Genomic DNA, 20,045 nt, shown 5'->3' with positions numbered 1-20,045 from the left:
AAAATGTGAGTTGTTTTATATATATATATATATATATATATATACTATAATTTAATCTTCTCTATTTTTAAATTAAGAACTCTACGTTTTTTTATAATTATTTCCACTGTTTATAAAACTAATTAATTTCATTTTATAATCTTTTTTCTTAATTTTTGTTTTATATTTTATATTTTTAAGAATTCATGATTGTACAGTTTTGCAAGTTCTTATGCTACATCCTGACCCGAGTTGAGTTTCGCAAAACTTGCCGCCCGTAACGAATCGATGACGAACGAGACCGAATGGAGCCGAACACTTTTTGCACTCGGAATTTTTCGACTTATAATACTCTACGTTTCGATCTGTGCCAATAAAATGTTTCGACCAAGGAAAAAAGATCAATTTCTAGAGAGTCTCATCATTGTCCTGCGATGAAATTGCAAAAACTGTGGAAGATAAAAAATAATCTAAAATTTTAGAATTTCACGAAGAAGTCGAAATTGAATAAAAGTTTTTTATTTAAATTATATCTAGAAATAAAAAATTTCAAACGCTTGCAAATTTTTAACGTTTTATTTGTAGAATAATATCAATATAACATATTTTATCCGAGAAACATCCTGGGAACGTTTTGGACATCTCTTGAAACTCACTGAGAAGAGATCTTTTGTAGAATAAATTAATAATTTTTAATTATTAATTTGTTTTATAAATAGCTCTCTTCTCAATGAGTTCCAAGAGAATCCTGTGTCCAAAGCGATCCAAAGTTCCCAGTCCCAATCTAACTTTTAAAATTTTATGGAAATTTATTTATTCAAAATTCTATTTTAATATAAAAAATATTTATTATTAAAGGATTAGATATCTCAATATGAAGAGAGATTAAATCTTCCAGATAGAAGCTAGAATAGAATTACGAGCTGTAATTTTTCATATAATTCATATGGTATAATGTACGTATAAAGCATAATATATATGAAGAGCATCTCAAGACTAGCCTAAAGCGCTTCATTCTCTTTTACATCTTGCTCGAGTAATGAAGGGTTTGTCGTTCACATATCTCAAAGGTGTGATTCTGTGCAGCCCTTTTACGCCACACGATTTCATGCTAAACTTGCCAGTATGGTGAATGATGCCGTTATCTAGAATGTAAAATCATGATTTGTGTCGATCAATCAAAATAGAATATATTGGTACCATAAATATATATTTTTGGAATATGTAAAAGAGAAATACATGTTTATAAAAGGATAAAAAGACTATGTAAGAAGTTTAATTGTTGCGAATTTACAAATATAAATTCTATAAATGATTATTAGATGTTTAAGATCAAGTCCACCGAGTAATACTTTCTTTGATCTTCTGTTGTTTGAAATATTAATTACATAAATATTATATCATTATATATATATATATATAATTAATTATATAAATAAATTAATAAATGTAAATTTTATAAATTTACAAAATAATACTTTAACTCAAGAATATAATATTTTAATAAATACATTTAACATTAGAAATTTTTTTATCAATACAACGCACACACACGCACACACACGCGCGCGCACACATACACACACACACACACACACACACACACCATGTACATATCACGTGCGTGCGCGCGCGTGCATATATATACACGAGAGAAAATTCAATTGCTTCTTGGCTTTTTAGCCAAAGTCAAAACGACCTAAATTAAACACCAAATATTAATAATTTTTCTATACTACAGATATGATATCTGAGTTAAAAAGAGTTAAAGAAGAAAACGAAGCAAAAAAGTGAAAAACGAAAGAAAATTCATTAAACTTGCCGAAGGCAATGAACGATTGCCTATAGCCTGTACTTAAAGCCACGCATTAAATTTACGTTATTATAGGTTATTATCGGAGTAATGAGAGACTTTCCCGCACCATTTACATATCCGACAGATACGTAAATGACTCGGGAATTGTACCGATGTAATTTCGTTTTCTTCGCTCCCTCAACATCACCAAATGTATTCCATCTCTCTCGTGATGGATTCAACGCGCGATGGAATACCTAGAATACCTAGAACGTATGAGTATATAATTTTATTGGGTAAATGATTTCTTTTAAATTTATGTCAGTGAATTGCATTTAAATTGATGTATGAAGAAAGAATTGATCGAGAAAGATCGCGCGAAAAAAATAGATGGATTAATTCGACAAAGTAATAATTTGCAAATTTAAGTTATAATCAACAATTATAATCAAGTTGATGTTTAATATAATTAAGAGATTACAGTGATTATTTATGTTAAAATAAGATTAAGAGTTAATTTAAATTAGATAGATAGATTTTTTTTAGGAATGAGAATACAAGGAAAAAAGTTTTACTTCCACACTTTCTAACATTTGAAAATAGTTTATTTTATTATTATTTTAATTGATGTATTGATATTGATATTTTCTTTGATATTATAACTAAGTTTTATTATTAAAATAATTTTAAAATATAATTTATATTATAGTAATTTAATGTTCATCTATTTTATTTTTCATGAAAAAGTATTATAGAAATTAATTGCATTACGTTCATTATATAGTCATTATAAAATCACAATACAATGACAAAATATATATCGAGATCAAAAATATCGATTAATTTAAAAATGGGAAATGAAACTTTCAACATTTATATAAATTTATTCATTATCATTATTTATATCTCAAGAATTATATGAAACTGTCAATGAAATCATTAGAAAAAGTTAATCAATCTATAACTTACAACAAAATTAAGATCCGAGCGATCCGAGCTAAAGTAAATAATTAATGAAATTATATTTAAAATAATTGTTAACATTTCAGCGATGAAGCAATTTCGCACATTTAGTAATATTGTAAATTTTAATATCTTACAATCAATATTTTTACGCGCATAAAAAAGTATTTAATAAAATAAATTAAAATCAATGACGTATAAAGTATGCTTTCTGAAAATTTTTCGTTGTTTCGTGTTCTAATCTTCGCAGAAATGAATCTCAATTAGAAAGACGCTTTGCACGACGCTCCCAAGATGTATATCAAAGAGGATGGTTTTGAGGTGGAAATAGTAAGCAAAAAGCAGACATTCCCGCATCTGTGATAGACTAAAAACTGGTGCTCCGGTTGGGCATGCGGTACATGCGCGACTAATTACAATTCTCTTTGATGGTTCGCCGCCGTCTCAACCTCTTCCATTCTTTTGCCTCCGTCAGTTCCCATTCATTATGGCGGTAAGTGCACTTACAGTTCACTTTTAGACTTATATTACGCTAGTAAAACTTTATTTACAGATGACAGATAATAATTTTAAATGGTGTGTGTGTGTGTGTGTGTGTGCGTGTGAGTGCGCGCGCGCGCGCGTGTGTGTGTGTGTGTGTGTATGCGCGCGCGCGCGCGCACATTATATACGTACACGTATGTGTACTTGACTTGTGTGTGTACATCCCAATTATTATTAATTGCAATTATTAAAAATTTTCTCATTTTTCGATGATCCAATATTGGATTAAATATTGGATTAAATATTGAAAAGAGATATCGCACACGCACGTGCGAATACCGCTCATCGGAAAGAAAATCGTGTATCATGTACAAAACGCATAATTAACACTTTTGTTTCTGAAAGGAAAAGAAAACGGTGAGAGAACGAACTCCATCAAAGGAAGCCGAAGCTTAACTACCTGTCTCTCTCTCATTGTAGATTTCTTTATTCTTCTTTCACAGCCTCTGCGCCGTGATAACCCAAGGTCATTCTTCGATGGGCGTAACAAACCATGTTGGCCGAGCCCAAAAAGGCCCAAAGGGACCGGCCGTGGAAAGCCCAAAATCGTGTTAACACGCATAATGATAGACCATAACGACTCGACTCGCCGTTCTGAATTCATCGTGCGCTTTTTTCCGAATAAAATACCAGGTCTGGTTTTGTGGTTGGACCGCCACCGACATTTCTCAGATCCGCTTTGTAGCATTTTTATGGAAAGCGTTTTATTCAAACTGATCACGAGTACTTAGATATTTTATTAGAATTTTGCAAACATTAAACATTTTTTTATTTATAGCCTATAAATATTTAAAAATTTTTTACTACGAGTTTTATAAAGTATCACAAATTTGCAAATTTTATGCAAGTTTTATAAAATATTACAAATTTACAAATTTTGACACCCTGTTATTATATAATTATTTCTTATATATATGTAAAATGAAACGTAAATTTACATTTAGAAATAATGAAATATTATGTTTATAAATATTATCCTTATACAGTTATTCCTTTCTTTTCAAACAACAAAGAAATTGAATCTAATGTTTTTTTTTCAAATATTTAATAAAATCTTAAAAAATAAATGTATATCTCATGAGAAAAGAAAGCCGAGTACGAAACGAATCGTCGAGTTCTTAAAAACGGATTAGAAACAAATGTTTATAATGTTTAATTATATGTTTATATGTTTAATTATACCTAAAGTTTCATAAACCCAAAATTTTGAAGATTGTAGGATTAGTCAGCCGATCACGTTTCAAAGCTGCCTTAATACTGGATCTTTTCAAGATTAATTTTATCAAGAAAAATTCTCAACAACTAGACAAAAGTGTACGCTTAAACCGGGCTCTCAATCCCGCATTTCCAAGAAAGTGACAGAAATTCATCGGTGAGGTAGCGCTCTCTTTGTTCCTAATTATGCCTGCAGAATCGGTCCCATAATCCTCGGCGGTCGGGCCAAGATGATAGGGCCCGCTCTGGCGGTAAAAAATAGGAGGTGGGGAAAGATTGCGACCGAACGCGCACGGAATCGCCCGAATGTGTGGTGCATCTGCGTCGTGTGAGCGCGTCAGTCGGCCGTCGACCACCGACGGGGATGGCTATGGCATTGGTATTGTGTATCGTGATCACGTGACATTGTCACTACAAGTGTGGTAAAGATTGCCTTCGTAGGTGATTCGAATACTCATACATATTCATTATTATTATTCATTTTATGGTTATTATTTATCGCGTTATATGCGAAATAAAATGTGAATAAATGCCATCGACATCAAAAATGGTGCTACGCGTTGTGGTATTCATCCTTTCGGCAATGTCAGTCCGAGGATGGGGCATCAATCACGTGCACCCTGAAACCGGCGCCAAATGCGAGCGATTAAACGTATCCTTCTGCCGGGGATTGCGTTACAACTTGACGGCGATGCCGAATTTTATGGGCCACGAGGATCAGCGGCAGGCAGAACGAGGGGTAACTTTGATTTGTAAAATATTGAATTATTTTTTGTTTTTTCTGTGCCTTGCATCAAAAAAGATAGTAAATAAATAATAAATAGTAAGTACTAAAAGATGTGTCGTATACATAAAGAATAAGACTAGAAGATTTTTCTTTATCTTGCAAAGATACGATGATAACTTGTATATTGTTGTATATTAAAATGAGAATTATCTTTTTTAAATAAAAGATGTTTGTGCTAATCAAACTAGTGGTGCTAATCTATTAAAAAAAAAAAAAAAAAAAAAAAAAAAACTGAAAAAATAATACATGATCTCTAAATAATATATTTTATATAGTATAAAATAACGATCGCTAATATATTGATAATTTCATGGCGTAAAGTTACAGTAATGGAAAATATGATTTTATTAAGAATGCGAATACAGTTTATAACTATCAGTAATATTTGTTTTCGAAACAATTGTACAATTTTGTTAAAGAAATGTGATGGATAACGCGATATGTTAAATGCAGTACAAGTTCAGATGAGGGCAGATAGATAAAAAAAGAAAGCCTTTCATGGCAGCGAGCGTTAATAAGCGATCGAAGATCAAAGAGCGCGCGTCTGGTTCTCATTAGCAGCGATAAGGCGAATCAAAATCGCTGAACCGCGACGTTGAAGGCAGCGAATGAAGGTGAATAGGGGGGGGGGGGGGGAGGGGGCTGGAGGACAAGGGGAGAATACCGGTCCCTTTTTCTCTGAGCAGAATATACGATTCTCTCTGCAGGAGACATAATTAGAAGCCGTTTTCTCATTTGTACTCGCGAATTGCTGGATTCGACGTCGGTTCGATACGAACTTCCGTTCAGATTCTATTTCCGCGGAATGTTGCTATTAATTAACGACAAAATGATGCAAGCTATTCGCGTGAAATCGTTAAGCGGATTAACTTTGAACAAATTTTTATTTACAATCAATTATCTACTTTTGGTATAAATCATAAAAATAATATGATAATGATCCTTATTTATTAAAGCATTAACATAAAATAATTTGATTTTAGCGAATAGATTATAATTAATTATGATCGCCGGAAACAGATAACAAAATTTTATCTATTTCTGATCCACTTCTCCAGCAGAGAAGTATTGACCTCTTTGCCAAACTATTGACTTCTGTTAATATATAAATATCAGTTTCATTCCTATATAATTATAATAGTGAAACACTCGTTGATTATTTTTTCGAGTATTCAACTTAGATAGTCAAATGTAACTAAAAATCTGATATCCGAATTCATTGAAATTATTTAAATAACATGTAATTATTCAAATATTCAGAATTATAAATTATGCGTGACTTTCTGACTATATTCCAAATTTAGTGCCAACGTTGAAAATCTATAGTTTATGTAACGTACACTATATATTTTCAGTATGAACAATCAATTTTGGAATATAGCCTCTGGGTTGACAAATGCATATTTTCGATCATACGTGAAACGAATATATATATATCGTAGGAAAAGTTCGCAGGGACAGCAAAGGAGTCGCGCTTCCGCGTGCTTACTTGCACGTGTATATAACAGGATGTATTAATATCATCAAAATTATTTCCGACTTCCACATTTTTAGATATTTTAGCAAAAGTGTTTCTTTCAAGATCAATCAAATAACTATAATTATTTCAGTTCGTCTTGTCACGATTACAAACTCTAATCTCGAATCTACAATCAAGTTTATCAAAATATATCAGATCAAATTTATCAAATTTGTAATAAAATATAATTATAAATTTATAATTTATTCAAAATTAACAAATTTATTTGTAATTCAAATAATACTTTTCCGCAGCCGATCGTATCGGCTCAATCGTTTCGTGCTCATAAGGATCAAGAAGAATAGATGAATCGCGTGCCGTGAAGTACTTTTGGAAACGCGAACGCACCGTATTATGATATTAATGCACCCGATTGTACACGCTCTGTACGCATACACGCACACGCACACACACGCACACGCACACGCACACGCACACGCACACGCACACACACCACAGCACGCACGCGCAACGTAAAGAAAGAGAGGTATTTATAGCCGAGGGTTCACTCTTGCTCGCTCAGTTTTATTATCGTAATAACATTAAAGCGGCTCCCTTTGAAGCCGCCCGAAGCGAGATAGCCCTGACGAGCAAAACTGCGTATTTTTGTAGCAGCTGCGTTCCCCGTGCGCACCTTTGCATAGCGCTCATGGAAGCGTATGCGTGCGTGTATGGGAACATCGTCGGCGGATGCGGATTTGATGTATGCTTTTCACGCGATGGATTAGGAATGACGATGACATCGGAAGAAAATCAAGTTTTTTCTGGATTATCAACGTAAAACTTTTCTAAAAGCTTTTCTAATTTGTTATAACACGAGCATTTAGGCCAATTTAGAATTTTTTTCAGAAAGAAGAGTTTTTATCAATTCTGTTAACACGTAAACAGTAATTTTTTTTGTGTCAATAAATTGCTCTTTTGAATATTTTAGAGCTTAGAGTCTTCTTATTCCTGATTTTGAATAAGAAAAAAATATTAGGTTTTTAGGTGTAAATTTTAATTTAATTAATATTTTGTTTTTTGTTTTAAATTTCGAGGAAGGTTTGTATCTCGTTCTCCTCCGATACGCCCATAAACGTGGGGAATTTGTTTGCGTTTAGATTTAATAATATATGATTATATTTATTATTGATAAAAAAAAAATGATCTACAAGAGAATCATTCTACTGAATCATTTTAGAAATTTATGCTAAAGAAGAGAATAGGAAAAAGGAAAAGGAATAGATAAGTGATTCAAAACTGGAAAGGTTTAAAGTTTACAAAAGTACATATATTTATTATTGTATAATCCATTTTTTATATTTGTAAACTTCAAAAGATACACGAAATTATGTATTGGAATGCGATTGATTTTGATCACGTTGCTGTAACTGAAAATCCGCGTACGATAAACGCGTTATAAGAACTTTACAGTTATTTTACTATTACACTACATTATACAATTACACACAATTGCGATACCAACTTTATGTAATTACAATCATGATTCGCACGAGGCGCTTAAATTATAATCCAGTTTGCATTTGTAATTGAACATATCCGTCATTTGATACAAATGCAACCTGCGTCCGTCACTCCGAGATTCCAAGTACGAACCGACTCTCGACCAATCACACGCGCGTCCATCCGCGAAACCGCGCAGCGAGCCTATCGCTCACCTCGATATCCGGAGCCGAGTCACGAGATACACCATTCGCACACAGCTGCAATTACACGCGATTGCACTTTAATGTTTTTATGACTTAATGTAATTTTAATATAGTACGCATAATTACACGTGCCCTTACTAATATCTCACATTTATGATCGAGATGATATATGTACGTGTAATTTTTTAAGAAAAATACAAGTACAAAAAATATGACTGTTTGAACAAACGTGTGGACAAATGAATCGATTATCGTTTATAAGAGATATGATAAATATATTCTTATGATAAATTGATTGAAAATTATGATTATGTTAAATATATTCTTAATTTGCCGTTATCAATAATGCTTTAATTTTTTGAGGATAGGTGACCAGTATATTAGTTCTTCCTTTTTATTTTGTAAAAGACAAGCTCCTTTTTTATGAAATTTAAATTCTTTTTAATTTTGATATTTTCGGATTATATTCAACTTTAGCGTTCTCAAGAATTAAATTTAAAACCAATTTTTACTATACTCGCATTTTTTAAAAATTTTATCTATTATATATCGGACCTTCCATTTTGAATTTTAGAATTCTAAAACTAATGGAATCAAAATTAGATCTTTAAAGAAGATCTTTCATAAATTATTTTGTTAAAAAATTCCCGTCCTCATATATTAATATTAATTGGATTAAATTTGACGAAATTTTAATTAAATTATAATTTAATTAGATAAGAGCTTTCTTTAGAAAAGTTAAAATCAGAATTATCACAAGTATGAAAAAATAGAAAAATCGAAAAAAATCCTGGAAATTTAAATTCATAAAAAAAAAAAACTAGAAAGTCAGAGAAAGATATAAAAGAATTTAGTAATAATCTGGTAATAAAATTTATTTTCATTTATTAAACATTTATTAAACATCATGTCAACATTTATCAGTATCATTTGTTTTAATTTTAACATTAAAAGTTTATAAAGAATTAAAATGTCAATTCAAAAAATAAGTAAGATTTTTTTCAGTTTATAAGCCTATTTATTTATATTCGTTCGTTGCATTGATTATTATAATTCTTAAAAAAAATAACATGATTGTTACCTTTTGTAAAAAAATTTCAATTCGTGTAATCGAATACGAATCAAATGAAAATTTGGTGACAAGAGATAAGATCTCTATGTGTTCACAATCGAAAATATTCTCTAACGATGAAATTCAATGAGATAACTAATGTAAATAACTTGAGATAACTAACTAAAGACAATTATAAAAACTTCCTATAGGAATCTTTGTTCTTCCAACCGAGTTTTTGTCTGATCTTGAAACAATGGAAAATTTAGTTACACCAATGAAATGTTTTTTTCCGTATAATTTAATACATAATTTAATTTAGTTTTTGTCTAAAACGACTTAGTTTATTATAGATATTTTATTGAATTTATTTTAATATATTTTTGATTGTCCAAATGTCCGTATCTTCCTTTCACTCTCGGTGGCGACTTGGGAGATGATTTTTCTTGGATTATCATTTCCATGATGCGTATCGTAGTTAATGTTTGTTTCATAAATGGTATTGACAAGCCTTGGAGGCGGAGAGAGGAGATAACACCGTAGTTGGTAACTACGTAGCGTGGTCATCTTAGGGCATTCATGGAACTCAAAGAACGCCGCTATCGTTCTTCGCTTCCATCCTGCCGTTCGCCTCGCCCTTCCCCTCTACGCTCTACCGCATCGTCAACAAGTCTTACGCGAGTTCAGTATCCGCCTGTGATCATTAAACGCACGTGTGTGAGTCGTCAGTCACGAGTGTATACGTATTGGCGATCGTAAAAACCGTTCCATAATTTTTCCAATTGCTATCTTAGGATTGACAAAGCTCGATCATTTCTACGATTCACCTCCTCAACTTTCATAAATTTCATCGTTTCAGCCAATTATTAACTGTATCACAATTTCTAAAAACCTTCTCTACTCTTTCCAAAATTGACGAGAATTTTTGAAATTGTGTCTTCTAAAAAGTATTAGGATTATCAAATGTTTTGGAAATAACTCTAGTGTTTAAAACATTAAAAGTATCGCTCGGAAAGGTTCTCGTTATTTCAAAATTTTTATTTCCTTTAGAATTCTAAGAACTGATTTCACTAAAGCTACAGTTTGATAGGAGTTTTTCAAAAAGTTTTCTTTAAAATACTATCAAAATTTAATTTCGAAAATTGATTATTTAATTAATATGATTACATGTTTAATAAAGTGAAATATCTATATCTATATTTTTTTCAATTAAGTCGTATAGTTTTTAAATTTAAAAATAATTTTATATAATTTGTAATTTTAATATTTAAAAAGACTATTTTTTTTATTAAAAAAAAAATTACTGCGTTTGAAAAAATATTATTTAAATTAGAAATTTCAAATATTAAAACAAAAAAACAAAAAAATATTCCTTATATTCGAATAAAAATTAAATATAAAGATATATATCAAATATTAAATAATTTTTCTTTACAAATTTGCGAAATATTTCTTTGAATCAAGAGATATAATATTTTAATAAATATATTTATTCAGTATTAAATAGATTAAGTAGAACATTCTTTACAAGTATAATAAATTGTCAGACCAATTACTGGCAGAAGCTAATCAAATTATCCTAAATTGTTTGACCTCGATGATTGATTTTTCGGTTTTGAACAAATCGAACATAGAATAGTTCAAATTTTTCATCTAATTGTAAGTTTGGCTTTAAAATGATCTAAAACTTTGAATAAAATGATCGAAAATATTGAAACAAGTCTAATATCAAAAAATTTCTTAATTTAAGAATAAAAATTTTATAACTCTATTTTTTTAAACAAGTTCTTTCTTTCTCGTTATTTCACGTTTTTAAAAATCACAAAATTTCTTTTTCAAGACTACAAATTTAAAAATAAAATAACTATTACTATTAAAATTGTTTGTAATCGAGAGCGTGCTTCGAAAACTTGTAACCGGTGGTAACACCATTTTCCACGTAAAGACAAGCAGCATAGAAAAACGCAATCTAGTTTTCGAAAGCGTGCCTGATATCATTCTCTCGCGCAAAAAAAAAAACAAAAAAAAAAAACAAAAAAAAACACATTCCCTTGAGCTCGACATCGCGTATCACTGGTTTATGCATCACGTCGCATAAATATACATGTTGCCTCACAAAGGGTCTCACAATGATTCGATCAAAGAACGAGCGAAGGATAAAACGAAACGAGTCGCGTAAGGCTAAAAGCAAAGAAGGAAAAGGAACGGACCGCAATAAGAAGTAAGTCGGTCCCGCGTCCATCTATTCGTTGGTTTATTCGTTTCTTCTTTTATCTGCGAGTTGTCTGTCTGTCTGTCTGTCAAGCCGCTTCGAAAATGCTTCGGAAGGATCGTATACGGGAGCAGGGAGAGAAGATGGAAACGATGGGACGCGCCTTTCCTACTCCGACTTTTTCTGGTCATTCTCGAAAGAGAAGAATGCGAAATAATGGCCGAATCAAGAAATCTGCACAGACTTCTTGATTTCACAGATTTCAGATTTCTCTCTTCGCGTTTCCCCCCCGGGTGGGGTTTGAGATGATCGAGACGCGAAATCTGAGATTACAAAAAAGAAACTGATGACTACATATGTGCATTGAGATTAATGTAATTTCGATTGATTCGATTTTTGGTCCCGTGTGAAGTAGTAAAGTGCGAATTATTGTATCTTTATTATCACAAATGTGTGTGTGTGTCTTTATTCTTGGACAAAGAAAATTATTTTAAAATTATCCTATAACGAACGGAAGTCTGGAATTTCTCCTTTTTATTGTAATTTTATTGTAATCATACTTATCTCGCCTCTAGATTACAAGAATCTAAGAGTGTAAAAGGATATTTTTTAGAAATTTATCCGTCTGTCAATTTCAAGATATTAAAATATTTCTTTCTTTTATAGTAAATACACATTTTATTTATAAAAACGGCATTTTAAATTGTTTTCTTTATATTCCTTTTCATAACATTTAAATGTTACGAGAGAAGAAAAATAAAATCAGTTGTAAGTTGCTCATTCGCTCATTCGAATAACCTCTTTGCTATATAGATTAGATATAGTTGTGTATTCGTCGTGCACGCGCAGAAAAGTGAAAATAATCACGCACGCGATCTTCGGACGGAAGGGATCTTTCTTTCTTTCTCTCTTCCTTTCTGGTCCTGGTCTTTGACTTGGATGAGAAGGGAACCCAAAGAGGAGAGCGCGCGCGATGCTGGACGAAATGGAGGGTTCCGTCGTTATGGGTTACCCACATGGGTAATTTCATGATTTGGAAAGCGCCCTAGAGGAGAAGAGCATCGCGGAGCAACTCGGAGCAACTAATGGGCGAATTTAGAGGTAGAGGGGAAAAGAACGGAAGGTTGGGAGGAGAAGGGCCTGTGTCGGTGGGTGCAAGAGGTACAGAGGAGATTGAGGCGGGAAGAATGGGCGGGATAATTACCCCTGATACCCACCGTTGGTTATATCTCATGGAAGCGAGGCGTCTTCTCTCCGCCTGCTTAGGTGCATTACTCTTTCGATCTTCACGGTCTCCATCACGGGCTTCGTTCTGCGAATTTAGAAGATGAAGGATTACATACAGGTTCCTTTCAAAATTTAAAATGTAAAATTCTAAACGGCACAATGCATCCTACATGTGCTCGAGATATCTTGAGATATTCAATCCCTAGAGCATTCCTAGACACATTTTACATCGCCATTTGAAATCATAAATGTAAAGAAAAATATTCAAAATATAATATGCCGAAATCTATCGTTCACATCTATCATTCTTGTTTTAACTCGATTGCGATCAATTTGGAGTAGAATTCGGACAAAAGATTCGAATATGTTCGAATAGTTTCAACTTTTAGCAACGACCGGTCTGTAATGTCTATTATATTTAAAGTTTGAACAGTAAAGAATGTAAAATGCAATATTGGAAATATATAAAAATATATTTTTTTACGTGTCTTTTTTTTTTTAATGCATATATATAATGTTGATCTAAGGTGAATTCAAACATTGAAATGTTAATTGAATGTGCCATCAATTCGAAAGCTTTGACTCACTTGATTATTCAATTATCTGACGTTTTCTCAATTAATTTGGAGTAATGTAAATGAAAGTAAATTAAAAATCGAATGTTTAACAATTGAAAATTAGGAACTGATCGAAGCAGGAGTTTCAGGGAAGAAACGCAAATATGCGATGAAATTTGTCACACACTTGTCACACGTTACTTGGTTCTAATAGCACGTGTATTTGCAGCTATCTGCGTTCATGCCGCTGGTCCACTACAATTGTTCGAAACACCTCAGGCTCTTCTTGTGCGCCGTCTTCGCTCCGGTCTGCTCGGAACATGTGGCTATACCGGCCTGCAAATCTCTCTGCCTTTCCGTAAGAAGAGACTGCGAGCCGGCTTTAACCAGTCTCACGCTCCCGTGGCCGCATATGCTGGATTGCGATCGCTTCCTCGATCGTGGTAAGCAATCCGTTCACTTATTGAATCATTAGCTAATATTTCAGTGAGCGAAAGTAACAACGGTCTGCCAATTGGATAGCAAATTGATGGCAGATTTGAACGGAAATTGCAGCAAACCAACATCAGAATATGTCCATAAAATATAAAACGACATATAAATATTTAGAAAATAAAACGTCGAATCTGTGTCAAATGCAAATTTCGCTTTACAAAGCTTTCTATTATTCAATTCAGTAAGTTCAAATCTTATTTTGACAATTTGTCAATAATTATTAGTAATAAAATAGTAGAAAATATAGTAGATCAAGGAGCATCAAACTATGTGTCTATATTGATTTTTTGTTTTATCATTAGTTCCTGCGATATAATATGCTGCATGGATCGTCAATAAAAACCAAATAAAATTTGTCACTTTAAAATAATTATGAAAAGGCAGATTCTGCAGTCAATTTGCTATCATCCGTTGGTAGATTTTATTAAATTTGGGAGTTCTGCCAAATCAAATTTGTAAAACAGGTATTTTGCAAAATCTGCTTTCAATAGCTTTGATTATTTAGATAAATTATATCATATTGTATTGTGGTTCTGCTTGTAAAAATTGCAAATTTTAAATCTCATCTGTCGTTGACAATCTTTATCATATTTTTGCCTGTTTGATCATACAAAAGCCCATTCTACAATTGTGTAAACAATTGTGTGATTGTAAATAGTGAAGTATTGTATTGTTGTGAAGTATTGTAAGTCATTGTTACCGGTTGTAAAAGATGGTTGAATTTTATCTTTGTGTACGCTTACAACAGTAAGTTGATTGTAAGAGTAAATCAAACAGAGTGTTATCATGTGTTCACGCTATGACGTATCTTCATTGCAGATTTATCCTGTATTACTACACTAAATCCTACTATTTATATAATAGTAAAAGAGACTTATTTTATATATATATATAATCTTTTGTTTATAAAATTTATAATAGAGATAATGCAAATTCTATTCTTGACAAACTTAATTGTATAGATAGATAAAATTAGAAATTATGTAAATTTGTTAATTTGGAATAAAATATAAAAAAAGGAAAAATCCCCCTCCCCCTCCCCATTAAAAATATTGACACATTTATATTGTATAATATATTTGATAATTAAGATATCAAATTATAATTTATAATTTATACAGATGTTAAATTGTATGGAATATAAAACTATGTTTTTTGAAGTAATCCTAATTCTATATTACAGGAAATACATTGTGCGTTCAGCCGCCAGATGAAATAATAGACGACATCAGTCCACCGATACTACCAACTATTCTTCAGCAGTGGCCGGTAATGCACGAACGACCACCGCAAATCTCCACGCGAATACAACAGCAACATCATCATCAATGCCCTTCTCACTTTGTACAGATATCCGATATGGAAATGGTTAGATTAAGTAAAACGATTCAAGACGAAGTGATTAAAATTATATAGATTTCCTTTCTTAATATTCTTCTCATGGCTTCAGATCTCTTGCGCACCACGTTGCGGTACTGATGCGTATTATCGCGCCGAAGACAAAAGATTTGCAGAGCGTTGGATGACTGGCTGGGCATGGTTGTGCTTTCTTTCGACACTTTTTACTCTGCTAACCTTTTGGGTCGAGCCATCCAGATTTCGTTATCCTGAAAGGCCGATAGTTTTCCTGGCACTTTGTTACAATCTCCTTTCCATAGTTTACATCATTCGTGGCGCGATCGGTGCTGAGAATCTCAGCTGCGTCAGTCAGATTGATGGGCCGAGCTATGTTCCAGTAAGTAAATAAATTTTTTTTAGCCAAATCCGATGAAAAGAACAATAGTACATATTATTTTATATATATATATATATAAAATTTATTGCTAAGATTTTGTATATTGAAATTATTATATCGCATAAATATTTATTTACTTCTATTAGGATTAATTTATTTTGTTAAGGAATCCTTATTGTTATTTTTTTTATAATGAACTTTTTTATTCATTCAGTTGCTGTAATACTTATTTCAGGTTCGCGATGCTTTGAAAAGCGTTCCTTGTACACTTTGGTGGCTAATCAGATATTATTTGGGACTAGCTAGTAAGATGTGGTGGGCGGTGCTGTGCGGTTGTTGGCTGCTGAGTGCTAGGAATGAATGGAGCAGTGAAGCTCTACATAATATTGCACCTTATTTTCATGCGGCCGCATGGATTCTTCCAATATTTTTCACAGGAGGTAATTTATATTATATAAAACTAAAATCTGTAATAGAGATACGTGAATCAAGAATTTTTGTTGAATCGAATTAAACTAAATTCCATTTTATTCGAATTCGAATTGAATTGTCGCAAAACATCACAAGACATATCATATTTTAATTATATTTCCCTGATAGTAATCGAGTCATTCGAAACTCAATGAATATTCATTAGTTTTTGAAGATTACTTATTCATTTACTTTGCGCCATAAGAGACTCGAAAAAAGTTAAAACATGAAAACTGCTGTTTTTCTTATCTATTTACATTTGTCATGATGAGTGTTTGTTGTGTATCGCAGCGCATATGACAAAGGACTCGGGCTTTTGTTATTTCATCTTTTGTCTTATAAAGGCTATATTTTTATTATATTGAACATAATTGATATATTGAAAATGCATGTAACGCGTACATTTATATGCAGAGTAATTTCTTGATTATCCCATAGTATGTGTACAGATTCAGAAATGACCCAATCATAATTCTTACGTCTACGAGGTACGTTTTCCTAAAGTTAAAAACCTATCAAACTCATTTAAAATTTGATACCAAATCCTATTTATGTCACATCAATAAACTCATGTTTTGTTAGCAAAGTCATACACGACAAGATAACAAATTGAAAGACAAAAATCAAGGTTTGTGCAGCACTATCTGATGATAAATTGGCAAAAACCGAACGAACAAGATTGGCACAACATCGTAGTGCTTTTGATGGCAAATTGATACAGTCAAAAAAAGTAATGGAGTAATGGAAATGTAGTGTTAAAATTGTGGTTACTATACTTTATCACAATTATATTATATAGAATACATATAATATATTAATAAGGAAATTAATTAGAAAATTTAGTTATTTATGAAAATAAAAATTGTTCAATAAAAAATGCTTTGATTACGGTTAAGACAACTTCTTAACGGCGGGAGACAGTTCTAATGTACATATTTGCAATATGAGGAGATAGCTCCTGAGGTAGAGCATCATCGGCGATTTGATCGTCGAGTCATCTCAAATGACAATAGGGGCATAATAATAAGCCTCCAAAATCGGGCTAGAAAGGATACTGATTTAATTCATTTGATTTACAAATGAGTTTATAAATAATTTGAATATTTCTTTAATTCAAAGGATTATTCGTCGAGTTACTTGATATATCGAAGATTTAATTCTAATTATATCAATGTATTATATTGAGAGTATTTATTACGTTATTTTAGTTATATTTTCCTGATATATTGCGACGATTTTTTTTTTTTATCAATTCTTCATCAAAACAAACCATGTAACCATGAATACGAATAAACACATCATTCTCACGTACAGGAAGTCTACTATCGCGCAATGTGGTGGCGGACGAGTTAACCGGGCTATGCCAGATCTCGGATGAATCAGCGCTGTGGTTGGAAGTACTACCGCACGCCGTGCTGCTGTTGCTGGGTTGCGTGTTTGGTAGCATTGCTGGCAGCGCTCTGGTCCGGGTACGAAGAGCCGTACGTTGCGCCGGACGCAGCGCGACTAAACTTGAGCGCCTGATGACGCGGCTAGGTATCTTCGCGCTGTTGTACGCGCTGCCGGCGTTAGGTAGTCTTGTTTGCGTGCTGCACGAGGCCTCGGTGAGACCGCGATGGCGAAAATTGTCATTGCTGGCTGCACTGGATTGCCACGTGGCACAGAATTGTGCCCCGGGTCCGATATACCGGGCTGCCGGTCTCGAAGTTGCCCTTCTCAGACTCTTCCTGTCCCTCGTGATCGGCGTAACCTCCGGCATGTGGGTATGGTCCGGCAAAACTTGCCGTGCCTGGAGCAAACTACTCGCTGCACCGAGCAAATCCACTAGAATCCAAAATCCTTTTCAAGGATTCAAACAGGATGACAATATCGCTTGAGAGTTTTGCATCTACGTCAATGTGAACATCCTATAAGACATCACATAAAAAACTGTAAAACTTCAAATCTTGCAAATTTGTTTAAAACACTTTTTAGACACGTTTCCTTAATATTAGAATATTTTGTGAAAAACTGATTAGAACAGTAGCGCATATTATTGTGTGATTTTTATTTATCTATTATCTTTGATTCGAATTAAGAGTGATTATAGTGCGTGGATAATAAGTGTTCAGAGCGATTGTGCTTTTGTATATATATATATACACTGTATATATTGTAAAAATAATGTATGTTTATTTTTATATTTTTCATCCTTTATTGATTATATAAGCAAATTGCGTCCTCACGTTCGAACTCTAATAGCAAAAGCGTATTTTTATGAATACAATTTTAATAATCAGTCATTATTTTCATTTTTCTGTATATATTATTCTTATCGTCGAATCGCGTTGTCAGCGTGTTGTATATTCATAATAATCTAATGTAATAAATATAATTTATCATATATTTATCTCTGTAATTTATTTCACTTTAACTCTCAACTCATGTTAATATATTAATAATTTTATCAAATTAATGTAAATTAACGTTTAAATATTATTCGTAACAATGATATGTATGTAATAAAGCTTTTCTTGAATATCATACTTTAAAATATTCTAAATATATGTGACAATAAAAATTAAAATTAGTCAAAATTCTCAAATTATTGTAAAACGAAAAAAAAATTTGATACGTTATATACTCAAATAGTAAAATGTTAGCAATTTGTAAATTGATAATAAATTAGAAATTAGAATCAAATTTCCACTACAAATTCATAATACTTCACTTCGGAATCGATAAAGCCTCTGCCAACATGCTATGCTAAGATTGATGGCAGAAATGGAGCAGAAAAGAATAATACAAGCGTTATTTTTCAAAAATTTTTTAATACTAATAATATTACAACTTAAAAGATTATGAAATAGCGAAATTTACTCGATTTTTTGTTGCCAATCTGCAGGCATATTCTGTCCAGATTAGCAACTTCCGATTTTTCTGAAATTTTGTAAATTTATGTATTTTCGTGCATAGAATATATCTTGCGAAGGAAAATCGGCGCTCAAGTCCCGTTTCTTTTTTTTAATTTCAATGTTTTTTGGTATCGATAATTAAGAAAACGATAATTTATGGCTGTAAGATAGCCTGTGCATGCTCATTACGATTGTCATTTATGAATTAAATGGTCCATTTATTTTCTATGCATACTTATCAATACTATCAATAGTACCATTTATAAATTACGTGTAAAATTATTCAGTTGAACAATATAACTACTAATTGATATCAACTTTACATTGTTTTGTATCTTGTTACAATATCACATTGCAATATTAAAACCTCATATATTGATCATACAAATAATGTGTAGCATTTGTATATTTATATTATATAAAAAGGAAATAGTAGATAGAAGATGATATATTACAAAATATTTGTTATATAAAATATTACATCCAAATTATATAGCAGTTAAGAATTGTGTTGACTGGGTCTTCATTTGTAAATTACGTGCAATTTTAGTTTCATTTCTCGTCTGTGACACGATTATAATATAGTTACAATGAGTAGTCAGGAGCCTTAAATGTTTTCCATAGCTTTTTGCATAATTATATAAATTCTATGACGTTAAAGATACTAAAAATTAATTCATTGTTAAGTTAAAGTTATTAAATATTTATTAATAAAGAATATATACATGTTAATATAATAGAAATTTGATAACGTTAATATTACTCGATGATAAAAAAAATCAGATTTTATAAAGATCAAATTCAACAATTTTGAAGGCTCAAATTTCTTAATAAACAATTTTGAAGGCTCAAATTTCTTAATAAACTTTTATAAAAGTTTAATAAAAATCTAATTTTTATAAAAGTTTAAATATTATAATATTTATAATTCAAATTTTACAATGATGCAAACG

At 31.8% G+C, this 20,045-nt stretch overlaps 1 protein-coding gene across 1 annotated transcript; it reads left to right on the top strand.

Moving 5' to 3' along the window:
* Positions 1 to 4,822: 4,822 nt before the first annotated feature.
* LOC105425560 (frizzled-10-like) lies at positions 4,823 to 18,583 on the top strand. Its single transcript, XM_011636388.3, has 6 exons — positions 4,823 to 5,234; positions 13,727 to 13,940; positions 15,176 to 15,360; positions 15,443 to 15,727; positions 15,963 to 16,167; positions 17,513 to 18,583. The coding sequence occupies exons 1-6, from the start codon at positions 5,025 to 5,027 to the stop codon at positions 18,073 to 18,075; spliced, it is 1,662 nt and encodes a 553-aa protein (XP_011634690.1). The 5' UTR covers positions 4,823 to 5,024; the 3' UTR covers positions 18,076 to 18,583.
* The last annotated feature ends 1,462 nt before the right edge of the window (positions 18,584 to 20,045 follow it).

The sequence above is a fragment of the Pogonomyrmex barbatus genome, unplaced genomic scaffold, assembly GCF_055798465.1.
Source record: "Pogonomyrmex barbatus isolate J1 unplaced genomic scaffold, ASM5579846v1 scaffold3, whole genome shotgun sequence".
Classification (NCBI taxonomy): Eukaryota; Metazoa; Arthropoda; class Insecta; order Hymenoptera; family Formicidae; genus Pogonomyrmex; species Pogonomyrmex barbatus.
The sequence above is the reverse complement of the archived record's forward strand: the minus strand, read 5'-3'. Positions and strand labels throughout refer to the sequence as shown.

Bases quoted from the DNA above. Each gene is read 5' to 3' on its own strand.
- LOC105425560 (XM_011636388.3), top strand. From the start codon at position 5,025: ATGCCATCGACATCAAAAATGGTGCTACGCGTTGTGGTATTCATCCTT. The intron at 13,941-15,175 runs GTAAGCAATCCG...TCTATATTACAG, and splicing joins CGATCGCTTCCTCGATCGTG to GAAATACATTGTGCGTTCAG. The intron at 15,361-15,442 runs GTTAGATTAAGT...TCATGGCTTCAG, and splicing joins AGATATCCGATATGGAAATG to ATCTCTTGCGCACCACGTTG.